Below are 27,981 nucleotides of genomic sequence, written 5' to 3'. Positions count from 1 at the left end.
GCTGTGGTACTAAAAACTTTAAAATTAAAAAGTCTACTTAGAACCTTCTTAAGACCCAACAGCACAAAACCTAAATGTTTGCAATTTTTTAACTGGTCTTAAAATTTTGATCAGGAATGTATATGACTGTATATACTATACTATAATTTCTTGAGGGTTGGGGGGTCTGGGAGTTACTTTGTTCATGCTGAAATGATGCTGGTGCATCAGATAGTCTTGCATCCACCTCAAGACACACCAGCTGGTCCAGAGTAGTAATATTTTGGAAGAAAAGACATTGTTCACATTAAAAAGGAGGAAGTGGACTAAGGGTCTAAAAATATCTGCAAGTTTCAATGCAAATTCTCACATTCTCATTTCACTTTTTGTCTTGAGAGTTTCAATATGAAACCTTGCTCTTTACTTCAACAATACTCACAATGTCAGATACCCATATAGGTTGCTTTTTTATTGTTAATAATAAAAAAAGATAAGCGTTACCTTCATCCAGCATTGTTCAATAAATCATTTTGAATCCATCACACATTTAACACATACGGTAACATGACACATATATGATATGTTGATAAATATGTATGTGCCGTTAATTGATTAGTGTTAGGAGTTCAAGGCAGTTTGAGACATTTTAGCAAAAAGAAAAAGGAAAAATATGAATATTATAAAAACCGGCCTTGTACCAGTGGTGGTGTTAATGTATATTACTGATAAGGCTCTGTAACAGTACCAGTGGTTGTGAATATTGCTTCCATCCTTAAAAACTGAGATCAGCAAAAAATCAGCATCAAACCCAGTGGAGCTTAGAATACAAAAAATGCATAGACACTGTACATATTACAGTTGAGCAAGGGAAATAAAACAAGATGAGATGTACATTTTATGATTTCATACACAGACACACCGGCACAAGTACACTTGCACAATATAATGAGATCCAATACAAAAGATAATCATGCTTAGTTTCCATTGACACTAGGAGAAATGGATTCATTTCTTACTTACTTTATGCTATATACTTTATTAATGTGGTTGTAATTGGCAGTGATGTATTTTCTACTATTTCTAAATAAGGTTACCAAAATATTACAGCTCAACCACAATAATAATCATAAAATAAACCTCTCTGACAGTGTCCATTAAAAATGAGCATCATCATCTTTTATATTTACAGTATAGAAAGCATAGGGAGGAAAAAACAGGATATCAAAATTAAAAGCTAATAAAACCAACTGATTTAGTGCATTTCACAAGAGCACACATTGATACCTTAGCTTATAAATACAATAAAACACACTAAAAATAATATAACACAAAAGGCGTTGGAATAATAAGGCAGCGTGGCAAAGATGGAAGCAGAGATGGAAGCGTATCCTTCTACTTCGTGTTTCCTTCAAGTGACAACGTTTCCAGATGAAGCCACACGTGACATCCTGGCCATGATTGTAGCGGCCATGTTTGGGAGCAATGAACTTAGATGAGATGCTAAATGCGGAGTCATCTGACACGAGGCCAGCGCACAGCAGGAGCATCGCTAACGGGAGGGGCTTTGGGAGTGTTGGTTCGGTGTCAGTGCAAACGTCAGGAAGAGCGCGGGGGGGAGGTTGTGAGTTTGTCGTGGGGCATGGCCCCCCTCAGCTGCTGGTAATGTCGGCCCGGCTGAGAGCGATGGCCAGCTCCAGGTCCTGCTGCTCCTTGAGCCGCAGCCGCCGCAGCCTGTCGCGTTCCTCGCGCTCGCTCTCACGCTTGGCCCACTCCAGCTGCTGGCTTTCACTTCCAAACTAGAAACCCCAAAATAAGACTTTAACCGAGGAAATACAGCAGAGGCCAAAGGCTCAACTTGGATCTGGGATGCAAATTTGTAAAAAAAAATTTAATAAATAAATAAAATAAAATAAAAAAAATAAAAAATGCAAGTAAAAGTACATCCAAACACAGCTTGGGTGATTTGAGATTGCAAAGCAGATGAAAGCGCAGAGACATGAGACATTTTGCCCACATTTTTCTTGTACATGCCAGCTTGGATCAGCGAGACATTTTTCAACGTGCTCATGATCACATGCAAAAATTCTGGGGTGGACTACATGGCTGAGCTTACCTGCTTGCCTTCAATTTCTGCCAGGAGAAGACAAAATAAACAACTTATCATGGTGACACACAGGAGGAAAAAACAATTCATGTCACGTGAGAGCTGAGCCAGACAAGGGAGGGGCCACCACGCATTATAACTCCACTAGAAGGCACCCTTACAATGATGGACAAAGACAAACGGTTGGTGTCGGTGGAGCAACATCCTTTTGTTTTGGTTTGTTTTCTTTTTATAACTCACAACATCCGCACATTTCCACAGTGCGGTACGGTTAGGTCGGGTTTGGAATGGTATCGCTCTGTGTTTCCAATGGAGCCATCACTTTTATCGCAAATGTTGATCTGAACTCGTTTGTAAAATTAGGCTGTACACCATCTGAACAAGTTGTATACACACAGGAAATATATATTTTTAAAAAAGTCAACCAATCACAGCCTTTACGGTCCGCAAGTGGTGCACGTCAAGCTATGCAAGAGGGTTTGGAGGGAAAGGAGCGAGCTGGCGTAGTGCACACTGGCACTTCTGTGCAGGAGCATAATCCTCGCTTCAGAGACCAAATTCAAAACTGAAATCTGCAAAGTGCAGCAAAATGTGTACCAGTAGAGCAGCAAAGCGTAACCAAGGGTCAAAATGCATGCGCAGTACAAAAAAAGTGTACATGTTGGCAGATATGCCACTAGAGGGTGGTCTTGCAGACAATGGACAAATTAGTGGGTGATGCAAAATCCCGTTTTTCATAAATCTCAACATCCTTTCATAAACCTGGTTTCTATCAAGCGGTATGGTTAGGTTTGGCTTGGAACAGTACAATTTCCACTGTAGGCTACGCCAGCTACAAAACAAAAAAATAACGGGACATCATAGCAGTAGCTAAAATGGGGCGTTCTACCTCTGGGAGGATGTCCTGGTTGCGTCACAAGGTCCGATACCCTGACCAATCAGTTACAATGCTAGGTGGCTGCATTTTAGCATTACTAGTCGCCATATTTGATTATTTAGCAAGAGCTAGCAGCACCAAGTAGCTAACAGATACTGAGCCCAAAGCTCATCTCCTCACAGAACAGACACCAAAAAGTGGTACTTTCAGACGTGGACGGCACTGCATGGCGGAATGGACGGCACGGAAGCATTAAGCAGTCGAGGTGAGTCATGATTCTCCTCCATGGTAAGCATGTTGGTGCATAGCCAACAAATGCCAATGTAAAGCTCTCAAAGCAGGGGAAGTCGTCTGATCTTTTGACTGATGCAGATGCAAAAAAACAAAGAAAAAGCAAAAACCTTCAAAACTTGAGGGACTGTCTTTGGACACGCTAACTGAGGCTGTCGGAGGAAATGTATCTTGAAGTGAATGCTCTGGAGAAGGGGCATTTAAATCCAGAAGGGCAATATTGTGTTGCACAATTGCGACAGGATGCAAAGTGCAGCGGCCTTGCAAAATACATGTACTGTACAGTATCCGTAGCGATCTGTCGTCACACTGGCACACAAAAGGACTTAAGAGTGGACATTAAAACTGGTCGTGGTCTGTCTTTCTATTGATGCTTGCCTTATTTTTGACCAATGTGTGGCATGGGACAAAGAAGAAACTGGTGAGAATCTGGATTAAGGTGCGTGTCCTGGATGTCAAGTTTGTCCTTGACAGAGGTCTGCGCTCAGGTGCCCTCTTTCTTAACAAGAAATTTGTTTTTGCAGGACAGCGACACCTTTTCAGCCATAGACTCATACCCCATCATGTATGAGGCCCAACACAAGCTGGCTTGGCTGGGTACACACACCACGTGCGTGCGCGCGCACACACACACAAACACACACACACATACACACACACCACTGCCACTCTATGTGGTCAAGCAAAGGGGAACACTGACTTTCTCATGCTGCGGCTTCTGCTTAAAAGCACAAGTGCAAGGTCACAGCGGAAGGGCACGTGCTGGGCATGGCCTGTGGGATTTGCATGACTAACACACACACACACACACACACACACACACACACACACAAATGAACTTGAGTGTATGTTTTTTGATTCTCCAAATCATTGCACAGTTTAAAAGTGGGTTAAGTCAAGGGTCACGTCATTGTATGTGAACCCACGGCGTGCAACGTATCTCGAGCGGCAGGCTTCCTGTTGACAAGTTCAAAAGGAAGAACGTTGCACCTCGAAGCTCAAATAGGGAAGTGTGGATTCACATCACGCAACCCCAAAAAAAGTATGTACAGGTGGTCCTTGGGTTATCTACGAGTTTCATTCCTAGACCGTGATGGAAGTCGAGTTTAGGTGTAAATAGGATCTTGCACCTAAATTATACTAGTCATGACACCAAACCACATGATAAATTTGTTATTTCAGCAGTCAAAAATAATATAGAAATGCATATTTCCTGTGTCAGACCTATGCTCGAATGTTGAAAAATGTATCTTTTTTTGTCACCTCTTGAGAATGTGACATTTAAACCAGTATCTTGCTCATGGATACTTCGACGCGATCACGGAGGATCGAACCCGCAAGCTTCACGTTGGGAGAGGACCACTCTACCACCTGAGCCATGCCGCCCACAACTATGCAGACGACACTCATATCTACGCGTCACTGACAGCAGGTGAACATGGTCCTGCAGATTTACTTTGTCACTGTATCAAACAGATCAGTGTGTGAATACAAAACAACTTTTTCCAGCTAAACTGACAAAACTGAAATCACTGTCTGTGGCCCACAGAAACAAAGAGAAAGTGTTATTAGTCACGTTGATGATGATGATGATGATTTGATTTAACATTTTTTTCTCACATGCTTTCACATAATATACATCACATGACAGTTCCACATGTCCAAAAGGAGTAAAAAGAAGCACATCTCATTCCACTCTATCCCTCTTTGTTGCACAACAATTTGCTAATACATTTCACAATTGCCAACTGCATTTCAATTGCTGATACGTTTGTCCATTTCCCATTCGACATGTTACCTTTGCCAGTTCTGAATAACATGAGAAAATGATAAAGCAATATAACAATGTGTAGCACTGTCCACTGCTTGTACTGTCTTTTGAAATGAGTCATTTTAGTGCATTGTTGGAGTTCTTCTCTCAATCTGTTCCACATACTGATATGCAGAAGGTTTTGAGAAGAATCATATTACGTTTTTGGGTAGCTGGTTATTTTTGTTTTATGTATAATTTTAGCTGTTTGAGGTTTACCGGGTCAACACATTTTAATAGATGTGATTTCAGGAATAGGGGGTTTATATGTGTTCTATAAGAGGCCTTAAGGATTATCCTAATTGATCTTTTTTGTAGTACAGTTAGTGAGTGAAGTCTGCTTTTATAGTTATTTCCCCATATCGCCGCACAATAAGTTAGATATGGTAAGACTAAAGAACAATACAGAGCATGGAGTGATTTTGCTTTATGGAGTATAAAAGTATCTCTTGTCATATGTTGTTTATTTATAATGTGGGATTTCCAACTCATTTTGTCATCTATTATACGCCTAGAAATTTATTTTCATTCACTCTGTCAATGTCCACGCCATCTATTTATATCATAGGTATCATTTCTACTATTACCATATAGCATGATTTTAGTTTTACTTGGGTTCAGGGATAATCTGTTTTTAAATCAAACCATCTTTTTAGTCATTTCATTATTTTTTGTCTTTTATGTCTTTTTTTTTTTTTTTTTTTTTAAATGAGCTGTCGCATAGCTGATAAGTTATTTGGGATCCTTTCCTCTAAATTTGGTCCAATGATTAGACAGTATTTATTGAACATTTCAATTACCTACTTCATATCCAAATTTTTGGGCATTTACATGTTTCAAATTATTATTATTTATTATTATTATGACAAATATTGAGGGTAATCTGCTTTTTTGGATCCATTCCTGATAATACTGTTTAGAATGCCCCATGTTGCTCTAATGTTGTTTTTCATTCTTTAATAGTTTACTATAATATTCTCTTTTGCATATTCTCTTCTTTTGCTTATTGCACAATTCCCCACAATGGACAGTGCATATCATAGAACTTCATATAAATATTTAGAAAGTGTTCGTATGTTTCATCCACATAATATCACAATAGACGCACTCCCAACTTTGTTATTCCAGATCTTCCCGTAGTTTTCATTGTAAATTATAAACACTGGAAGATCACTGATATCATTAATCGGCAGACCAAATAGTCACGTTATTATCAAAAATCATTAATGAATACATTATCAATTAGCATGGCACAATGGTGTGTTAGTCTGCTTGGTCTAGTGATTTTACGATATAGACTCAAACTGCACATTGTATCCACAAAGTCATCTATTATCTTGTGCTTATTGGATTCTGAAGATCAATATTGAAGTCCCAACATACAAAAGTTATTTTTTAGCTGATGTCTATTAAGGTTGACTTGATCCAATCCTTGAACATTTCAATGCTTGACTTTGGTGTTCTATATAAACAACTCACTAATACATTTTTGCTTTTTTCTTTACAAATTTCAATAGTAATACACACCAAAATGTCAATGCAAATGACATGCTTTTCACGTTGAGACTCTTTCTCTAAAACCTAATCAGCAGGTTAGAAATCTAAGGGTAATAAAAGGACTCAGATGTAACCTTTAACAGCCACATCAAACCAATAACATCAGTAGCTTTTGACAGCCTAAAAAACATTGCCAAATCTAGAGAGACTAGAGAGACTACGGTAATCCATGCTTTTGTCTCCAGCAGGCTAGACTACTGTAACGGCCTTCTCACCGGGCTCTCTAAACACGCAGTAAAACCGCTGCAGTACATGCAGAATGCTGCTGCTCGAGTCCTGACGAGAGCCAGGAAATATGACCATATTAGTCCATTACTCAGGTCTCTGCATTGGCTTCCTGTCGCTCAGAGAATAGACTTTAAAACAGCTTTGCTTGTATACAGGTCTTTTCATGGTCTTGTGCCAAAGTACATCTCTGGCATGTTTGAACCACATGAACAATCTTGGTCCCTGAGACACTCAGAGAGTGGTCTCCTGCGGGTGCCCAGAGTCAAAACTAAACATGGTGAGGCTGCATTTCAGTTTTATCTTGACAAAATTTGGAACAGTCCTCCAGAAAATGTGCAACAATCTTCAACTTTGGTAATGTTCAAATCCAGGCTGAAAACACTTCTACTCAACTGTGCATTTGACAACTGAAGTATTCTATCTTCAGTCTTTAATTTGAATTCTTTCTTTTTTGTGTTATGGAATCGTATGTAATGATTTTATGTTTTATGGAATGATTTTATCCTTTTTTTCTGTAAAGCACTTTGAATCACCTTGTGTACGAATTGTGATCTATAAATAAACTTGCTTTGCCTATTATGCCTACTCGCTGTGTTGAAGGCTTTTGCTGAAACACTCGAGGAGACTGAGTAAGCTTATTGACATTTCTAAAAAGACACCATTTGCCTTGTCAGATGATCGTCAAACTTCGTGGGACAAGGGTTTCAATACTGCCCTGCAAATGGAAATAGAAAGTCAAAACCCCACAAGACATTCGACCGTGGAAAGGTGTGCCAAGGTGGCAGTAAGTCAAACCACATTTTTTCAACTAACATTCTCTACAATAATGCACTGTTGATTCCCAACTTGCTTGGTTATGACGCACTAGCTACAGTAGGTGGCTAATGTGCTATCTGTTGGAGCGTGCAAGAATAAATCCAAAGGGCCGTCTTTGATTGCAGCATCACTACAAATCATAGAATATGGTTTTTCATGCCAAATTGCTTCCTGAACTACAATATAACCGTAGTCACTCGTCTTCAGCACTGTACAGTGTGCATAGAGCTAGTTGATAGCTATCAGTGGCTATCACTGCCAGTAAAACATATCCCACTCCTCACAACACAATATTAGTGAATCTTGCTATTGTAGTGAATATGTCACATTATTCACATGCGTTCATGGCTGTGTTTGCACCTGGTTGCCGGTGTCACCCATAATTGTTCTCGACGTGAATTGCTAGCAAAACACGGACCGCTGTATTTTGTTATTGTTTTGTTCAAACTTTTTTTTGGTGTCATGACCACATTAACTCCCAAGTCACTGACTGTACACAGAACACATGAAGCACATACAATACAGTAATAAAACACTAAAAGTAATCAGGTTTGCTGATGTTGTTTTGGTGTGATTCAGCCCACAGTAGCCTGTGTTGTTTTTGCAATAAATAGATTTTTGATGGACTGCCTCTTCCTCATACTTACAACATCTGGGTAGACGATACAATACCATCTTTATCCTTAATGGTGGTTCTAACAGTCCAGTGTTGAAAGTAGTGTGGCTCTGAGTGGGAGCAGCACATAGTGTAATCTTCCGCTGTTAATAGTTCTTGAGGGAGTCTCCTGTTTACTGGCCGTCCTGTTTTTAAATTTATGGGAGTGCGTACGTAACCACAAATCTACTATTTGGTAATAGTAGAAAGGACACGTACGACCAAATACAAATTAATGGAACGGATATTGAAAAAGTGGAAGAATATAAATTCCTTGGGGTTATAATAGATGAAAAAATGAGTTGGAAATCTCATATTAAATATATACAACAAAAGGTGGCGAGAAATATCTCTATATTGAATAAAGCAAAATATCTCCTTGATCAAAAATCACTCCACACTCTGTACTGTTCCTTAGTATTACCATATCTAACGTATTGTGTGGAGATATGGGGAAATAACTACAAAAGTAATCTTCACTCACTCACTGTACTGCAAAAAAGATCTGTGAGGATAATTCATAATGCCAAGTATAGAGAACATACAAACCCTTTATTTTTAAAATCACAGATATTAAAATTCGCAGATTTAGTACACTTTCAAACCGCTAGAATAATGTATAAAGTTAATAATAACTCGTTACCCAAAAATCTAATCAAGTATTTCTCAATCAGAGAGGAGAAATATGATCTTAGAGGAAAATTAAACCTAAAACATTTATATGCGAGAACAACGCTGAAAACCCATAGCATTTCCGTGTGTGGAATTAAATTATGGAACGGATTGAGTAAAGAACTCAAACAATGTACAGAGATGAGCAAATTCAAAAAACAATACAAGCAGTTGATGTTTGCCAAATACAAGGCAGAAGAGTCCTGATTGTTCTGTCAGGTTTGTTATTTTATTTTATTTATTTATTTTTTTATTTTCTATTTTATTTTATTTTATTTTATTTTTTATTTATTTAATTAAATTTTATTTGTTATTTATTTATTTCTATTTATTTATTTATTTTTTTTATAATTTTCTTTGTTGTGTTTAAAAAAAAAAAAAAGCTTTGTTCTTATTTATTTATTTATTTATTTAGTATTGTCATCATATTATCATTATTATGAATGTTCTCTCTTTTTTTGGGGGGAGGGTTATCTCACCGTTATCTATTATGTGTTATCCTGACTATCACTGAAAACATGACATGGAATCCAGGAAGTGAACTACATGTACTGTACTAGATGTAGAATGGATGGGGGGTAGGATTAAATAAGCTTTGCTTCTTCCTACTCCTTTTGGACATGTGGAACTGTCAAAAAATGATTCACGAGATGTATTCCATTGTAACCTTCATGTTCAAATAAACTAAACCAAACCAAACCAAACCAAACAAAACTGTAACTCGAGGACCATTTATATTCAGAATGAGTGGGCGTACTACTACTACTACTACTACAACAACTAATAGATTTTATTTATCACACTTTTATTCCAAAGAAATCTCAAAGTGCTAGTCACTCTGTCACACACACACACACACACACACACACTTACCGTAGGGAGGGGCAGGCCGGTTAGGCACGGTTTTCTTTGATGGTAGAACAGGATTGTCTGATTTCTGTTAATGCAAATGGAAAGTGTTTTAAAAAAAAATAATAATAATCAACATGTGCCACTGAATAAACAGCTTCTGGCGTCATACGAAGTGGTTTACGCTTTCGAGCAAGGGTGTAGCAAAGGGTAGCTTGTTTACTGGCCCCCGGCATATTATGAAAATGTAATTAATTCACTTTTAATAAGATGTACCATATTTTCTGGAGTATAAAGGCATGTGCTACTTACACAGTACATCAACATATATACTGTGCGTAATCTACCATGCACTGCCTTTATACAAAAGTGGGGTGGTAGTTGGTGTTTTTGGCAGAGATGAGAGCAAGTCAGTGTTTTTTGCAAGTCTCAAATACAGTGGTGTGAAAAAGTGTGTTTGTCTCCTTCCTGATTTCTTTTTTTTTTTTTGCATGTTTGTCACACTTAAATGTTTCAGATCAAACAAATTTAAATATTAGTCTATGACAACACAACTGAAGACAAAATGCAGTTTTTTTAATGATACTTTATTATGAAGGGAGAAAAAAATCCAAACCTACACGGCCATGTGTGATTGTCCCCTAAACCCAATAACTGATTGGGCCACTCTGAGCAGCAACAACTGCAATCAAGCGTTTGTGATAACTTGCAATGAGTCTCTTACAGCGCTGTGGAGGAATTCTGGCCCACTCATCGCAGAATTGTTGTAATTCAGCCACATTAGAGGGTTTTCCAGCATGAACTGCCTTTTTAAGGTCATGTCACAGCATCTGAATAGGATTCAGGTCAGGACTTTGACTAGGCCACTGCAGTCTTCATTTTGTTGGGCTTCCTGGTGTGTTTTGAATCATTGTTCTGCTGCAGAACCTATGCCAACCAAGCTGGTTTCAGCTTGAGGTCACAAACAGATCGCCGGTCATTCTCCTTCAGAATTTTTTTGGTAGACAGCAGAATTCATGGTTCCATTTATCACAGCAAGTCTTCCAGGTCCTGAAGCAGCAAAACAGCCCCATACCATCACCCTACCACCACCATATTTTGCTGTTGGTATGATGTTCTTTTTCTGAAATGCGGCGTTACTTTTATGCCAGATGTAATGGGACACACACCTTCCAAAAAGTTCAACTTTTGTCTTGTCAGTATTTCCCAAAGGTCTTTGGGATCACCAAGATTGAGACGAGCCTTAATGTTCTTTTTGGTCAGCAGTGGTGTTCGCCTTGGAACTCTGCCATGCAGGACGTTTTTACTCAGCGTCTTTCTAATGGTGGAGTCATGTCCACTGACCTTAACTGAGGCAAGTGAGGCCAGCAGTTCTTTCAATGTAGTTGTGGGGTCTTTTGTGACCTCTTGGATGAGTAGTTGCTGCACTCTGTGTAATGATTTTTTTTCTTCCCTTAATAATAAAAAGTTTCATTTAAAAACTGCATTTTGTTTTCAGTTGTGTTGTCATTGAATAATATTTACATTTGTTTGATGATCTGAAACATGTAAGTGTGACAAACATACAAAAAATATGAAAAGAAGTCAGGAAGGGGGCAAACACATCTTCACATCACTGTAAGTATCAAGTCTTTAAACTCAAGTCTAGTCTCAACTAAAAATGTGCAAGTCCAATTCAAGTCAAGGCAGGTCGAGTCAGGTCCGAAGTCAGGCTTTCAATTTTGGAGTCCTTACAATTGTTTACCAAATAAAATTTTAACAATGCAACAATCAATAAGATTTGACAATGACAATGAATGCATTTAAAAAATATATAAGACCAGTGTGACAAGACTTGGTCACAGAAAGAGTGCTGAAATAGCATTCAGAAAGTCTCACGTATTTTCAAGTCATCAGACTAAAGTCAGAGTCAGGTCCCAAGTCACTGATGTCAAAGCCAAGTTGCAAATCTTAATATTTTCAAGTCAATTCCAAAGTCAGCAAAATTGTGACTGGTGTCCAAGTCACATGACTAGAGTCGACACCTCTGTTTTTTGCCAACACCAAGTGGCCGCAATAATTTACTGAGCTAGGCATGTAGGCACACAAATTGAATGATACATAGCAAACCGGACAATTTTTGTTACGGAATACTTTCTAATACGCTTCTGCTTTGGAGACTATACGTCTATATGTAATGTGTTTTAGTGTTAAAATACGGCCGTTTGATACGTTTCTACAGTGATGCGTCCAGGCGTTCTTGTCACATATTATGGTAGTACCTTCTTGGAGAACATTCTGACATTTATTAAATAGTTAAGTTTTTATTGTATCGATGATTGCTCTGATGATAGCACCATCACAAACACCAGTAAATGAGACTTATAGTCCAGTGTCACTTATACATGATTTTTTTTCCTCTTCATGGCGCACGTTTTGAATGATGCGACTTAGTATACTCCGGAGTGACTCATAGTCCGGAAAATACAGTATTAGATATTACTAGTGTTGTCAAACGATTACAATTTTTAAGTCAGATAAATCATGAGTTTCAAATGAATTAATCGTGATTAATCAACATTTGAAATGATGTCTGAAATATGCCAATTTTTACTGTATTTTATTGAAAGAAAGACAAATGGATATATATTTGCATGTATTAACAGCTTCAAATGAACTGAAAATTTAAATCAAGCTCAAAGATACCACACGTCTTAAAAAAATCTATTTACCTAACTCTAGTTTCTTTTAATAGTAGCACACTTTAACGGTGTTATTATAAGCAATGAGGGGTTGCGTTCAAACACACCATGTCATTTAAGTTGAATTCACATTTTGAGTGTATTTTCGGGGATTTCTGAGCATACTTAAACGCAGCAAATTGTTCATCCGCATTTAGAGTTACTAAGTGAATGATAAGAATATCCACTTATTCTTTTTCTTTGTCTTTCTGCTTATTTAGACGCATAATAAAGACGTTCTTGTCATTTTCGCAGTGTCCCTGAATGCATCTACCGGTCATGTAGTGACAATGAGGAAGCGTTGTTCCGACGACGAAGGGGCAAAAGACATGTTTGTGAGTTGGAAATACTGTACATATACGTTGTTGGAATTGCACCGCTGTTGATGTGTTCTGGTTAAAGTTATAAAACAGCGTCTGACTCTGTGGGGTACTACAGTGCTGCCGTCGTAACGGTGAGATGTGGCTTGCCATAAGGCGTATTGTATTTCTGCATGACTGATGTGTGCACTACTCACCTTGGGCATTTGGCTAAAGTCTGCAAATCCATCCTTGTTTCTAAATGTGCTACTTCCAAAATGGTCCACCGTCCTGAAGGACTCTGCGACAGGAGCAAGTTTGGAATATTTGAATGTGGAAAAATCATTTAAAAAACAGTCTAAATTAAGTACATGCTCAAAATCATCTTGCTGTGCTTATTCTGTGAGGGCCCGCATGCTATTTTCAGCATTACGGCTGCTAAACGTTCCACAACTTGAGGCCAAATCCTGAAAAAGTGTCTGTTGTGTTTAAACCTGACGCACGTCTCTGATTAGCTAATTAAAGGCGTCAGTCTGAGCAGTGTTAAGCAGGACTGCGCCCAGCTTGTTTTGTAGCTTTGTGGTTGTGCCGCTTGATTAAAAAAAAAAAGTGCTGATGGTCACAGTGAAAAAACAAAACATTGTAATAGAATATGTTTGTTGTGCATGTGCACCCACAAGAGGCCCTATTCATGCAGAGCTGGTCGTGTTTTCTTTTCAGCACTGTAACTTCATGCAGGTCCACAGTCACCTCTGTGTTGGTTTGATGGCTGGACAAAGCGGCAGTCGGACCCAGCGCCAACTTAAAACAACTTCCATGCTGAATAAAGACGCGTAGGTGAAGTGCAGCAAACGTAAAGACAGTATGCTCTGGTACCGTAACACACTTTGTTGTCTTTGGCTCCAGCCAGCCTCCTGTTTTTCCAGGGTAAGGGGGATATTTTTAGTTTGCCGGCAGTTAAATGCTTAGGCACTGAATTAAAAATAGCCTCAAACCTCAGGAACATTGGAAGCCACAGAGAGTAAAAAGGTAATTTTTGAACATGTCACCTAGAGTGGCAAAGAGAAGCCTTTTTGAGGTGTTGTTGCACAAAGCTCCCTCACATTCACAACAGGCACATTTGCATACATTGCTGGATGAGTGTTTCCAACTCCTCAGTAAAGAAAGTGGATATTGGATGTCCAAAAAAAAAAACACTGTTCTAATTTGCATAATTGGCCATTTCTTGTGTGTGTGCGCAAGACGCAGCGAAATTTGAACCGCGATGTGCGGGGCGACGACTGTACAGTATATGAAAAGCTGCATAATTGTTTGGCGGCACTTGCTGGCTGGACTCGCTACACTTAGAATACAAGATCACCCAAAATATAAGACGATGCCTCTTTTTCAAGTTGCAGTCACAGCTGCGAGAAGCTGCCTTGCACATATTCTGGAACTTCTCAGGGATCTTCGGCCTACATACCTTTCTGTCACAACTGGATATGCCCGTGACTACATGGTGGTACTGAGGGCACTAAAGACGCATGTTAACTCTTGAAACACTTGAACTGTGAAAATAGATGTACATGCTCAAACACATCACATTGCAGCATGTGATTTGTAAGTGTGTAAATTTGCAATGTGGCATTATTTGACAAAAGTATCACTGAGGTGGTTAATGAAAGCAATTAATTAATCTGTATATAATGGTTATTGTTTTCCAATACACCCCTGACGAGAGCTGTGGTTGCTCACTAAGTTGATTCTCCAGAAAACAAATTTGCATGTCACGCAAAAGAAGAGCTATAAAAAATGAAGACGGCATCCGAAGGGATGGCATAGTGCACAGGTCACTAACTGAGTTCAGAGTCCAGACGCAGACGCCATCCTTTATGGACCTGGGCCTACAGTCCAGAAATTATTTCAGTATTTTACGTTTTGATTTCTATTTTGAGCAGCCCTTATGTTACTTTGCTTCAGGACTTCTTTTGCAACTGGACCTATTTGAATTGTAGTATATTCCTTCACATCAGAGTGTCCAATAACACAAAAAAAAGTCACTAGATTTATCTGTAGTCACTTTGGTCATTTTTTTCCATAGTTTATTTTATTATTACTTATTTATTGTATTAATTATTTTGTTATTTTTATTATTTTGCTATGATAATTCAATGTTTTACTTCTTACTAATTTTACTCCTGCTAGGCACTTTGATCAGTGGTTGCTGTTTTGGGTCCGAGACAAGATTTTAAAAGGTTCCTCCTTGGCGCACATCATTTGTGTGTGTGATCCAGCTTGTTAAAGGAAAATTATTCAAAAGATAACTAAAAGCACTAAAAGCATTTCCGATGATTGGGCTATTCCAAATAGCTTCACTTCAAGAATGTCTACTCAAAAATGTATACGTGATGCCTCTAACTAAGTACCTGAATTCCTTGGTTTTGGGCTGTGGGAGCCAGGCTGTGAGGGACAAAAAAAAAAAAATTAAAATAAAAAATATATATATATATAAAAAAAAGAGTTGAGTGAGTGAAGCTGAAAACACATGGCGACTCCCCACCCAATTTTCAATGCTACCTTGATTGGAGGCTTGGGTTTCCCTGCGGAAGGTTCCGAGGATCCAAACAGGCTGCTTGTCCTCCTGAGGAGGTCAGATGAGGAACCTTTGAAGGTGTCACTTTCTCTGAAAGGATCTCCAAAAGGATCTAGGAGAAGGACACGCATCCAGCTGTGTAAGCTAAAAAGGTTGATGAGGTTCGACTGTGTTTTTTTGCTTATTGACACGTGGCTTGTATTAGATTTTTCTAACTGCAAATATAAATGGCAAATATTCCCATGTGTTGAAATGACTGCCCGGCGTTGCTCCAGGAATACAACAAACCTTTGAAGAGGTTGGATTTGAAGGGGTCTTCTGTCTGAAAGGGGTCGGCTGGAGGTTCCTTAGAAGCGGTATGGTTGAACATAGCTAGCTTTGACTTGAATGATTCATCCTAAAGAGAAAAAAATTTGACATACAATAATGGAACGATCCAGAAAGGCCACGAGGTGCAACAGCCATGTCTGACTATTCTCACTGCACTTCTGAAGACTACGTTCTCCTTCTCTGCAAGCAGGTCACTTGCATCAGCCGTGTTGCTTTCTCCCACGAGGTCGCTCAGGGCGCTGTTGTACTGCTCAATGGTCTTGGTAACCTCCTTCTGGTTCTCCTGGATGAGCGACAGCTTACTGCGAGCCTAAAAAGCACATAAAAGGACAAACAGGGTTATTGTTGACCCCGCCCTAGTCTACGGACTAGGATTTGGCATCTTTACACCCTTGGGTCTTTCTTCACTCTTCACTCTGACCTGGCTGATTTCTTCCTGGGCATTCTTCAGAGACTTGGTGATGCTGTCCAGCTGAACGCGACCCGACAGCAGGTTCTTCTCCAGCTGGGCTTCCTCATCCTGCAGGCGGCTAAGGTCTGCCTGGGTGCGGCCCACCTCTTCCTCCTGGCTCTGCAGGTCGGTCTCCTTGGAGCGGATCTGGCTCTGCAAGGTGGAGATCTGCACAGACGCATTTCACATTTCAGAACTCTCATTGTCTTTGGTAAAAAGGAGTCTAATAAGTGCTCAGCTAACCGTCTGCGTCTCTTCCTGACACTTCTGCTTGATGTCATTGAGCATCCCCTCCAGCTTGGAGCGCTGCTGGTCCATTTTGTCCAGGCGCCTCTGGGCATCCTGTTTCTGGGAGTCCAGGTCCTGCAGGCTGCCGCTCTCCCTGTCCAAGTCACGCTGCATGTCCTAAAACACAAAAGGCCAATAAAGTCACACGTATCTCCGCTTTGCGAGCTCTTTTTTTGGTACTTCATCTTACTTGAACAGCATTATTTTGCTTCCTGATGGTTTCCTCCTTTTCCTTAAGCTCTTGTTCCAGGATGAATTTCTCTCTGTAGGACAGCCACAAGTAATTTTTGATACAGCTAGAGCTGATTCAATCACGCATGTGTGTCTAATGTTGTGAGTAGATGGATGCACATGAATAAAAACGGACATTACAATCTACCTGTATGAGCAAAAACCTTTGACTCAAACTGCTAAAGTATGTAAAGCAGTGACATGCAGTCAGGAACGGCAGGTTTGTGAGAGTGAATAAGCAACGTAAAATACATATTAGTACGGTATTTGAACTGTCTTAAGTGTATTTTCTGTATGATTCCAATCATGGACATTTTCTTAAGTAAAAATCTCAGGTGCTTGCACATCTACATAGACGAAAAGCCAGCTCCATCTTTTTTCTTTAACTAAAATTAATACACAAACAGCAGCACCAGCTACAGCTAGATTAATCTACAAGTCAAATAATTCATAATTACATCATCATATTGTTACACTACCTTATCATTATTCTATGTATTAAAAATCACATATGGCATACAGGAAGTGAATAATATGTGGTGCACAAGGTGTGGAACGGCTGGGCGGGGTAGGATTAAATAAGATTTGCTTCTTCTTACTCCTTTTGGACATGTGCAATTGTGAATCGAATCATGTGATGTATTCCATTGTAACTTGCATGCATGTTCAAATAAAATTAAACCAAACCAAACCAAACCAAACCAAACGCTTCAATAAAACCTGACAGACCTTCATGGAATATCTACACAGAACCGTTATTTAGCCAGAAAGTGACTAGATGCTACTCTGCCCTCCCTTCCTCCCCCTCGCTCCTTTTGTGTGGGCTTACTCTTTTCCTAGTTTACTCATTATTTTGTTTCAATTTTGGCCCTTATCACATTTAATTGTTTTTTTTTTATATATATATTTTCAATGTATTAATTATTGTTGTTTATTTATTTATTGCTTTTTTGTCTAACTTATTTTACGTATTTGTACTGTTTGTTGGTTTAATTAGCAGCTGTCTCGGCTGTTGTTCTCCCAAGCTTTGTGTTGCTGGTCAGCTGTAACTGTATTTCTTGTGACATTGTGAGAAGCATGAACTGTATGCCTTCTCTCTGTGTGACTGTATGTAGGTTATATGCTGAGCTGATCTTTGTGTTAAAACAAAACAAAACAAAAAGAGTCAAATGCATTTAATATATTTTTATGAATCTGACTGCCAAGACGGAGGATTATATATCCAAGCTCAGCAACGTCTCCAAACTGGACTTTCAGACAAAGCACAAAGTTATCAGACTTTTACAACAAAGAAACAAGTTTTCCTGGTGAAGGATAGGGCGTATGGACTTTATGTACACATAAAAAGGTAAGACCACAAATGTTTTTCAGTTTGTAAAAAAAAAAAAAAAACTATTTTGTTATTAATTCGTTGCAAAAGGTCTGATGAGAACCGCAACATGCGAAAACCAAAGCAAATTTTCCCATAAAATATATTGTGAATCCAATGAATGTGTTACATATACCCAAAAATATGACCAAAACTACATTTTATTGAGAATAATTATAGTTTTACATGCAGAAAACCATGCAAAATTATTATGAGGAAGGGATGGAACTTTGTTGATGCAGACTTCCCATACATCCTGGCGAGATGGAATTCAATTGTGTTTCATTCTGCATCAAAACTGCTGCCACTCGCAACTTTCTTTGGTCCCATGGTGGGTTATTATGCTGTAATATTGTACGAAAACCAAGGGTATGATTTTGGCTAAAATTTTTGCCGAAAACCGAGGTTTGATTTTAAATAAATGGGAATAAGAAGTATTTGAAAAATATTTTTTCAAGTGATTTATTCTCTTTTTCTTGTTATCCTCTTAATGAGCAACCTGTATTAAGAGAGAAAAACTCCAAAGGAGTGCCTCCCCAGCCATGAACCTCGCTGCATGTCACTGATGTAAAGCAAGTTGATTTGACTACGAAAGGCTGTGAAAGTGCTTTGCTTGACACAACCTCTCTCCATCAAATAGATATCAGCGGCAAGGCTCATGAATGTTGATATTAAAAGAAAAGGAGCCTGTCTTTTCATATCCCAAGGCTTTTCAACAAGGAAGAGAAACAAAGCTCTCCTCCTTGCAAAACCTGAGGGTCTCACCTTTGCAGCTGACTTATTTCCTGGCTGAGGTCATCCAGCTCTTTGGTGACCGTCAGCTCTGCTGGCGCTACAGCGATGTCCTGACGGGCGAGAAGGGGTGTGGAGGAACAACACAGTCAGAAAAGCGGAGAAACAAAACTGATACGCCGACATGGATAGAAGGGCGATGGTTGTTCTTAGGCAGAAGAAGCAGATGCTGGGAGAGTGAAGGATGGGGGACATAGAAGAGAAACAGCTCCCCCACTGCTGTGTGCAGCAAAACAAAAAGACAGGAAGGAAGTGCGTCTCGTGTGTGATCGAGCACACAATACATGAAAAGGGCTCTGGCGAAACAACAAAAAGGAATGCACCAATTTGAGCAATGATGTCATGCAAAGTGCACCTCCAGGAAGTCCTAGATTACTTCACTGCTAGGTTCTTTCACAGGTTTAATAAAAAATATCTATTTATTTGCATCTATCTGCCATCTATGATGCACACAATAACATTCTAACAATATTGTAACACAATATTGTAACACCCCTTCTCTTAAACGATGCAAAAAACTTTAGAAAAATAGCATTAGATATTTTTCTATGTCGACCTCTAATGTCAGATAACACTCACTGTGCTGAAGGAAAAGTGCCCTTTAAAAAAAAAAGAAGTTTGCCATTAACAACGATCCTTATGTGAGACATTAACACATATGTCTCTTTTCTGTGCGTTCTCTTTTCTGAGCAGCTAAGATTGCACGTAATGGGAAGCACCTATTCAGTCAATAAAGCCTTCTGAAAAATACTCCAAAAACGCCAACAACGCTCCATTTACATATAATGTACGACATTGTTATTATTATTATTATGCCAAGTAAACAGGTATGTTGTACATTACTGCCACAATGACACTTACCCACACCACACTGGCTAGTTACTAGCCAGCTAACGACTAGCTTCACCACAGTCACCCGCAGCGCGTCAACGGAGTGCTCACAATGCCTCAGGCCACTACCGAGAGGTAACGCTACATTTTGTTTTTGTTTTTGAATTTGGAAATGTTGATGCTAGCTGTAGCGTTCGTTTCTATGTTGCTATGTGAAATCAATGCGCCCAGGAAGAAAGTTCCAGTAATGCTTAAAAGGACCAAAATATGGCAAAATACTGTAAGTATTACAGTACATGTTATCATGAATGTACATAGTCACAGCATAGATAAAAAATAATAAAACGTTGTTGGGTTTTGGAGGTGTTTACTAGTGGGCTTTCTAGGCGGAATAGGTGTGTCCCATTATGTGCAGTAATGCCTCTTTTTATATCTTTAGAATGTACAGAAAAGAGAAACGTGTGTTTATATCTCACATAAAGATTGTGGATGATGGGCAAAATGAAAAAAAAGTGCAGTTTCCTTTAAGATACAATTAAATAGTCTTTAGACAATATGATGATTTTTGTTTAAAAAAAAATCAGAATGCTATTAGATGGATGAAACGGGATGGCTTGAATGATACATGCACTGCAAGAGGAAGAAAAAAAACAAGAAAGCAGGCCCATGCACAGTCAGGAGTGAGACTAATCATGGGACAATAGCGCCCCGTTGTGATTGAAAAGCGCCATTACTCACTCTGCGAGAATGAGGGAGTGCAGCATAATCAGGTCTCCCGCTAGATAGAAACCTTGCTAACCTCTGTCAGACAGCACAGACACCAGTTCAAGAAAAAAAAAAATGCTGAAGCACAGCAGGACAATTAAGCTGGGCCGAGTCAGAAAGCAGAACCCAGATGCAAGAGGGAGAATGCTGCTTTTTGATTGGCTACATCTACTTTTAATGAAATGAAGTGAGGGCTCTTTCAAGTCTGGACTTACAGGAGGACTTGCTGCTGAAGCCGCCACCCTCTCTGAGGGCGGAATCATGTCTGGTGTGAGAGTGGACGGCGGGTCGACACCTTTAGTGATCTTCTGCTGGATGAAGTGCATGGCCAGACAGAACTGCTCCCGGGTCAGCTTGCCCGTCTGTTTGGTGTCAGCCAGCCCCCTGCAGAATAAGATGAACAGTGAATACATGTATTTCAAGTTTTTCATTTTTCAGAAATTTGCAAAAAATATTACTTTTGGTTATTATGAGGTATTAAGTGTAGAATTTTGAGAGTAAAAAATTGATTTTAATCCATGTTCGAATAAGGATGTAACAACAAAAAAAAAGAGACTATGAATACTTTCTGAATGCACTGACTATAATGGCCATGGGTACACCGAGGTAATCTAATGAGATTCAATTTCAGCATTATTTATGGAAAATTATGCCTTTATCAAGATAATAATGCTCAGTTATGACACTGCGTATGTATTGGCTCGCGTACAAGCGCATAGGTGTACCTTATTTTGTGGTGCAGGTGACTTATTGTGCCGGAATGGTATGTGTTCAATAAGAGCAAGTGTTTTATGGCTGCACCGCCCGTCTCTGTCTCACCAGATTTGTGCCAGCATGGTCTGGGAGAGGCTGGAGTGCATGAAGATCTCAATGACCTCCGTTCCGCTGACCAGGCCGTCATTGTCCGTGTCGGTTTTCTTGAAGACATCATTGTAGCGCTCCCTGTCGGCCACTGGGACCACCCAATTCTCCTCTCCCTGGAATAAATAGGGAACAGACAACTTTTATTTACATATGATGTGCATCATGACTTTTGGAGTGCGTAATGCGTGATAGAAAATTTTGGAACTTCAGGAGAAAAGACAGTAGAGTGAAATCACATGAAAGGGAGAAGAGAAAGAGGAAAAAGGACGACCAACAGGCCATGGAGAAAAACCTGTTTGTCAAATGCACTGCAAGTTAAAGATCCCTGAAGCAAAACCGAGGTGAAGAATAACGCTCAATGGTGCAATGCCGCAAAACAAGTTTGGCCACTATTAGCAGCAGAATAGAATTTATACATGAAATGTCCATTTTGCTCCCCCAAGGCTGCATCTGCCTTTAAGCCTTAGTCACAACCGGATGTACAATTTTTTGGCCTTGCGATGTTTGGCGTTCCCCAAATCGTTGCATTTTTTTTGTTTGTGGAGAACGTAGTTATGGTGACCATGAAGAAGTACGATCTTGCCATGAATGGATGACGTAGGAAATATCTGAACATGTGTTGACCGCACTAATTACGTATGTGGGGTGCACGTGTGGCACACGACACACACACACACACAGGAGCCTGCAAATGCGACACACAAAAACATTGACATTTTGCCCAAACCTGACACCAGCAAAACGTACAAAAGACACACGGTCATACGAAGTGTGTAAGTTTCTCTTGCAACCTGAAAAAAATTTAAGCGCCCGTAGAGTTTCATTTCAAGAGTTTTATTGTCATATGCACAGTAAAACAGGTAGTTATACTATGCAATGAAATTCTTATTCTGTTCATTCTCCCAAAAAAAAGAAAGAAAACGCAAGAAAATGAATAAGAACATAAGAAACATTAATACCAATGAATTAAGCAACAAGAAAAGTAGAGACATGAATACCAATAAATAAATTGTTATTCATGTCTCTACTGTTCTGTTTGTACAGTTTGTTTGAAATGACACAAAACTTCTGCATGACTGGCCGCACACGGCTCAAAATTCAGCACGTCACACATGCTACCTCCATGCCTTTCTTGCATCTTTTTTTGCACATTTACATACTACCTCCATGCCTTTCTCGCATTTGTTTTAATGTAGACCGGCCGTAGGAGCCCATACGACTGGTTGTGACCTACCTAGGAATTAGATCAAACACGGATGGCTTTCAACCAGTGCAAATCAAGTGCAACACCACTCGACATAAGGAAGGAAGTGGTACTCTTGACAAACCCAATCACAATCATCAATATGACCACATTTTGTTCGCATAACATACCCGTTTAAAAAGTTGTAAGTCAGGGTCGCAACCATAACAATAGAAAAAAATATACAATTCTGCATTTTTTATTATTATTATTCAGTAAAAAGACAGACAATAAGGTAAGTATATTACATACAGATTTACAATGTGGCAGTTTTTTTTTTTATCTGTAACTTTGGTTGGTTTAGTGTAATCCATGCTACAATGAAAAACCATGCCTAGCAAAATTTATTATTTTTTTAAAAATCTAGATGGAAGATCTGATTATCATCTCCCCCAGTCACAAAAAAACAATTAAGTACCAGCTAATTTATATTAAACTTACGCAGAAAAAAACAACACACAACACAAGGAACCTCAAATAAGAACACCATGGTTTCCGCTACATGTAACTGATCGTGGCGCTGCGCCACTACAAAATAAAAGCTGACATACCTTAAAAATGAGTTGTTGTTTTTTTTTTTTTTTTAACTTGAAAACAATTTTAAATAATATATTGTATGAATTGATATATATGTTATATAGATAAACGTGGAGCTCATTATTTACACACATATAGACCACAATTAGTTTGAAAATGATTTAAAATATCATAAAAATGTTTCACTTCACTTTATTTGGATAAGCATACACCAGAATCGCCTGTCTGCCTTGCTGGCACTTTCACATGTGCGACCAGACACGTCTTGTGTTGACTTTAACTTTGCTTCTTATTATCCGGAGAATGAACAATAGCCCGTAAAATGTGTAGTCAATTGACAACAGCTTGTCACATGCGAAGCCTATCTATACCAGCGTGTGTGATCACTCAAATTTCAATCTCATTCTCGCATTTTTGTTTACATGCCTGGCTGGCGGCATCTAGCTAGCTCGTTTGTGTCCCATGGGAAAGCTACAGAGTTACGATCATGTGCTTTTGTAAAAAAAGTGCAATTTAAATGTTGGCAGTGCTCTCAGCAACTTTGCCATTAAATTTACAGATTTGCAATGTTCTCGGTTCATGTTCTGCTAGTTGTTGAAAAAAAAAGTTAAATAAATAACTTAATAAATAAGACATAAAAAAAATTGCTATGCTATAAAAAAATGCAGACGCATCAGCGACACGACACAGCGGTGCGCCTTTGCATGCAGCCCACCACCACAGCTTAAAAAAATTATAGGGGAAACCCTGAACACCCTAAAAAGCCAAACAAAAATTACGGCAATAAAGTCGGACAATACATGAGGATCGACTGCATGGGTTAACTTCTTTTTATGCTTGTATGACAGTAATGTTAAAAAAAAGTGCAGTTTAGCAAGCTTGCCTCTCAACTTCCTCATATGCTACACGTCTGACACGTCATCAAAGGCTGCGCCATTCATTCCAACAGCAGTTACTTAAAACATTGCCTGTACAATTAATCAAGAGTTAACAATCGTAACAGTTGATATATTAAACATTGGCTGTACAGTTAATAAAGGTTTAATGGTGAACAGTTTCACTCTGGAACAGATTATTTCCATTATTTTCTATGGGAAATACTGTTCCCAAATTACCTTTAAGGCTGTGTGGATACAACATACCTGTTTACTTGATCTAAAGGAGTGCTTTGGGGAGAGGTTGCTCGTTGAGCTTGCGAGGGGAGAAACAAGGGGAGGAGGAGTGCTCCGCCGGGCGTCTTTAAGAGGAGCCGAGGTGCCCAAGAACCCGGGCAGGTTGGGTAGGACAGCCACAGCACCCGGCAGCACGCCAGGCCCTTTTTTTCTTTTTGAGGGCGGGATCAGAGAAGCAGGTAAGGTGGTCGGCACCGGCTCTTTCTCCATTGCCCGATACACAAGATGCATGACCTACAACAGGAGAGGAGTCGAGTTAACTACAGCCAAGGTCTTTTTTTTTTTTTTTAAGTTTGCCAACCAACAATTTACCACAATAAATTCCTCTTTGTCCAAGTAACCGTCTTTGTCTGCGTCGCCCAGGTCCCAAATCTGCAAGCAACAAAACACAAGTCTATTAACTTGCCGCAATGTCAGCAAAGATTCAAAAAGCGTAACATCACCTTTCCCAGCACATCCAGAGGTAGTTTTGAATTGATCAAGACAGGCTTGACTTTATCGCCTGAGAGGAGGCCATTGATGGGGGACAGACTCTCAAAGATGCCCTCAAACTTCCCTTTTTCGTCCAGCTATAGGGTAAAACATAGTTGATAATCATTGGGCTGTCACATAATGACTTCAAATTATCACTCACCCTTATTGCCCAACTTGAGTCAGATGCTGGAGCATTTAATAAAGGGCTGCTTGTGTCTCGCTGGAAAAAATATGAAAGGTATTTCAGTCACTTATTTAAAATGTCTTATTCCCTTTCATTGATTTAATTCTACTAGTTTTGTTTGCCCTTCATATTTCTCTTGTTTTTGCATTTTTTTAGAGGTATTTAGTTAACAAGGTTTATAAATGTGGTTGTAGTTGTGTCGTACATTTTTTTCCTTTTATTACCTGATGAAGCTACAAGAGGTACAAAAAAATAGAAGCAAGCGAGTGCACTTCCACACCATCGCAAACAACAATAATGAACACAGGGATAACATTATACCTCTCAAACTCAATCTTTTTGACATAGGTTTAAATTGTAAAAGGTGTAATATGTGGAACTAGTTACGTGTGCATGGCAGAAGAATATGTGGCTACACTGAGGAACGACAATTGTTCTTTTATGTTAAACCCCCGTCCAGTGTGCAAGCCAACCACAGGGATTATTTATTTGTTTCATTTCATTTTTGTATTATTACTTTATTGCAGGGGGTCACCAACATGGTAGTCCCCCACGACCACATGAGGTGCCCGCAAGCCTGCTTTTCATTCAGGCTTTCGGTTAATAATGAAAGAACAGTAGTAAGAAATGCATTTTGAAATACAAAATGTGAGTTGTGGACACCAGCATTTTGTTAATGTTCTGGTAAAACAAGCATATTCGCTTTGTTTGGGTTTAAAATAAATGTTACAAAAATGAGTAGCTCTTGGCCATTTTCATTTTGTAAAAGTAGCTCTCACAAGGAAAAACGTTGGTGACCCCTGCTCTATTGAATGTGTCCTTCACGGGTTCTGTCTACAGTTTGAGTGACTTCGAAGTTCCAACTAGAAATTGACAATGCATCGTAGGAGCAGAACTAGTTCATCAGCCAAGGACCACCTGTATCAACACCTACCTTGGTGTAAAGGTGTTATTCTAATGTGGACGTCTCCTAGTTTGACTACTCACAAATTTAGGAGGCGCAACTGTTTGGCTGAGGTTGCTGAGGCTGACGTCGTGTCCTGCCTGTGCCGAGGCCACCAGTCTCAAGGCAATGAAGAAACCCTAGAGAAGAGGAAATGAAAGTGAGTGAGGAGAAACCCGGTGACTGGCGCGCACATCATTTATAATAACAGCACTTTTCATTTATAATCACAAGAATATTTGTGTTACCCGCTTGTCCAAATAGCCCTTTCGCTCTGCGTCAGCCAAATCCCATATCTTGAAAGAGAAAAAAACGGGGCAATTTTAGCAAATAAACACAAGCATGTAGACTACAGTATCAAGATTTAATGAATGGCTGCAAAGTCAAACCTTTCCCAAAGTACTGTCTGACAGCCCTGACTTTTTGAGGAACTGAGCAGCATCCCCAGCTGATATCTTGCCACTCTTTACTGGATCCAGCTGCAAAGGAGCGCAAAGGCAGACAAAAACAACTTCAAAAAACACACCTTCATTGTGTCGAGCTCATTGACAAATACAAGCAGTACCTGTCTGTAGTAGCTCTCGTAGGCTGGATTCCCGCTTGATAACTGAAGGGAAAACATGGCTGTTATAAGTTTAAGCTAAAAATCGTTTTGTGTTTAGTTCGGATTTGGTTTAATTGGCCGCGACACGAACTTTACTAATTTCCTGGCGAAAAGCAAGTTGGGCGGCTATCCTAAACGCACAGTAAACAAGCTAACAACTTGACTTACACGACAAACAAAGCCCTCAAAAGTCAGCCTATGATCACATATTCACCGCCTCTGGTGGGAAACTCAGACAATTGTTGACTTTGAAATGTAAAAGCGACTTTTAAAAACCTCCATGAAAGTTGTTACCTGGCTGAGTGTCATGAGCGCCGCCATGTTTCCTGGTCATGCCTCGGGAGCGTACACACACCCCTCACTGCGCGTTCACGATCGGCACATATAAAACGCTTTTCAAAAAATTGTTATTAAATAAACTGATTAGGTTAATAATTGAATGTGTGTACATGAGTTTTTGATAACAAAAATATTAGGACGATAATGATTTCGTTTGATAATTTATTGCTTTGTGATTTTGCTCTTTGTTATTTGCCAATGTGTAAGTTTGTTTCCGTCACGTCGTCATTTGAAAACTAAAATATTTGAAGGATTAGTCAATGCTTAGTCTTGTGTTGTCTTTTTATTACTATTAACATAATTCCAATATTTTTTTAATTTGGACATCATAAAGCTGATGGGCTTGCACATAGACATAGACGCCGCATCGAGTGGGTTTGTCCACTGCTGCGATACGTTAATGTCGCCGCCATATTGGATGTGTCAAAGCTACGCTGTAAATGAATTCAAGTAAATGTACTTACTTTCATAAGCGCCTTTCTACACAGATATTTCAGTTAAAACAATGTATTTGATCTTCTAAAATTTTGGGTGCCCAACTGTTTCGCAAGTATATTAGTGCGTGTGTAAATCTATAAACGAGAGGCATTGACTTAAATTTCTTTGTATGAAAGTAAGTGCATTTACTTGTATTCATATAATAAATACAATAACCATACTTCATATATGTAATATGTTGGGAGGTTATTTTATAAGTGACTCTTGTTAAAATAATTCGTTAGCATGGGGATGTTTCTATCGTCTTATGACATCCACAAAGACCGAGCTACGTAATAACTTACGCAATGCACGTAGCGCAGACGTATACGTCATGTCCGGTTATGTGTACCATACATAAATAGACTAAAACACATAAAATGCAGTTATATTTCAATATAAACAACCATAAATAGAGTGCAATGATGGAATAATCTACAATATTCAGCTTTTTCTTTTTTTTCTAAACGGGGAAATAGCATCCATCCAAACATACTTACCTAGCAAATGCTTTTGTTTGTATTTTTTCAGTGGCGAAAAAAACGTAAAACATTTATGGAACAAAGAAAACAGGGTTTATAAATTGTCCACTTGCACTATGTGTATAAGAAAAAAAGATTGATTATGTTGTTATTTCTCAAATTTCTATCTATCTTAA

General features: G+C 39.1%; 1 protein-coding gene across 5 annotated transcripts; it reads right to left on the bottom strand.

The window, feature by feature from the left end:
* Positions 1-139: 139 nt before the first annotated feature.
* Positions 140-26,869, bottom strand: LOC129176891 (epidermal growth factor receptor substrate 15-like 1). Of its 5 annotated transcripts, XM_054767387.1 has the most exons (23): positions 26,802-26,846; positions 26,469-26,510; positions 26,293-26,382; positions 26,152-26,199; positions 25,948-26,043; positions 24,937-24,996; positions 24,746-24,871; positions 24,615-24,674; positions 24,273-24,536; positions 21,306-21,463; positions 20,702-20,870; positions 18,864-18,943; positions 16,689-16,761; positions 16,454-16,615; positions 16,181-16,378; positions 15,911-16,069; positions 15,718-15,826; positions 15,414-15,541; positions 15,263-15,296; positions 13,076-13,158; positions 9,863-9,926; positions 2,093-2,109; positions 140-1,775 (listed from the first exon to the last, which is right to left on the bottom strand). In XM_054767387.1, exons 1-23 carry the CDS (start codon positions 26,826-26,828, stop codon positions 1,629-1,631), a joined length of 2,394 nt encoding a protein of 797 aa, XP_054623362.1. In that variant the 5' UTR covers positions 26,829-26,846; the 3' UTR covers positions 140-1,628. The 5 variants fall into 5 exon arrangements, with proteins under 5 accessions (XP_054623362.1, XP_054623358.1, XP_054623360.1 ...); XM_054767383.1 differs by lacking the exon at positions 2,093-2,109 and having other exon boundaries at positions 1,624-1,775; positions 26,802-26,869; XM_054767386.1 differs by lacking the exon at positions 13,076-13,158 and having other exon boundaries at positions 1,643-1,775; positions 26,802-26,869.
* Between the last annotated feature and the right edge of the window lie 1,112 nt (positions 26,870-27,981).

The sequence above is a fragment of the Dunckerocampus dactyliophorus genome, chromosome 2 (assembly GCF_027744805.1).
Source record: "Dunckerocampus dactyliophorus isolate RoL2022-P2 chromosome 2, RoL_Ddac_1.1, whole genome shotgun sequence".
Lineage (NCBI taxonomy): Eukaryota > Metazoa > Chordata > Actinopteri > Syngnathiformes > Syngnathidae > Dunckerocampus > Dunckerocampus dactyliophorus.
This window is presented reverse-complemented; position numbering and strand designations above follow the sequence as displayed.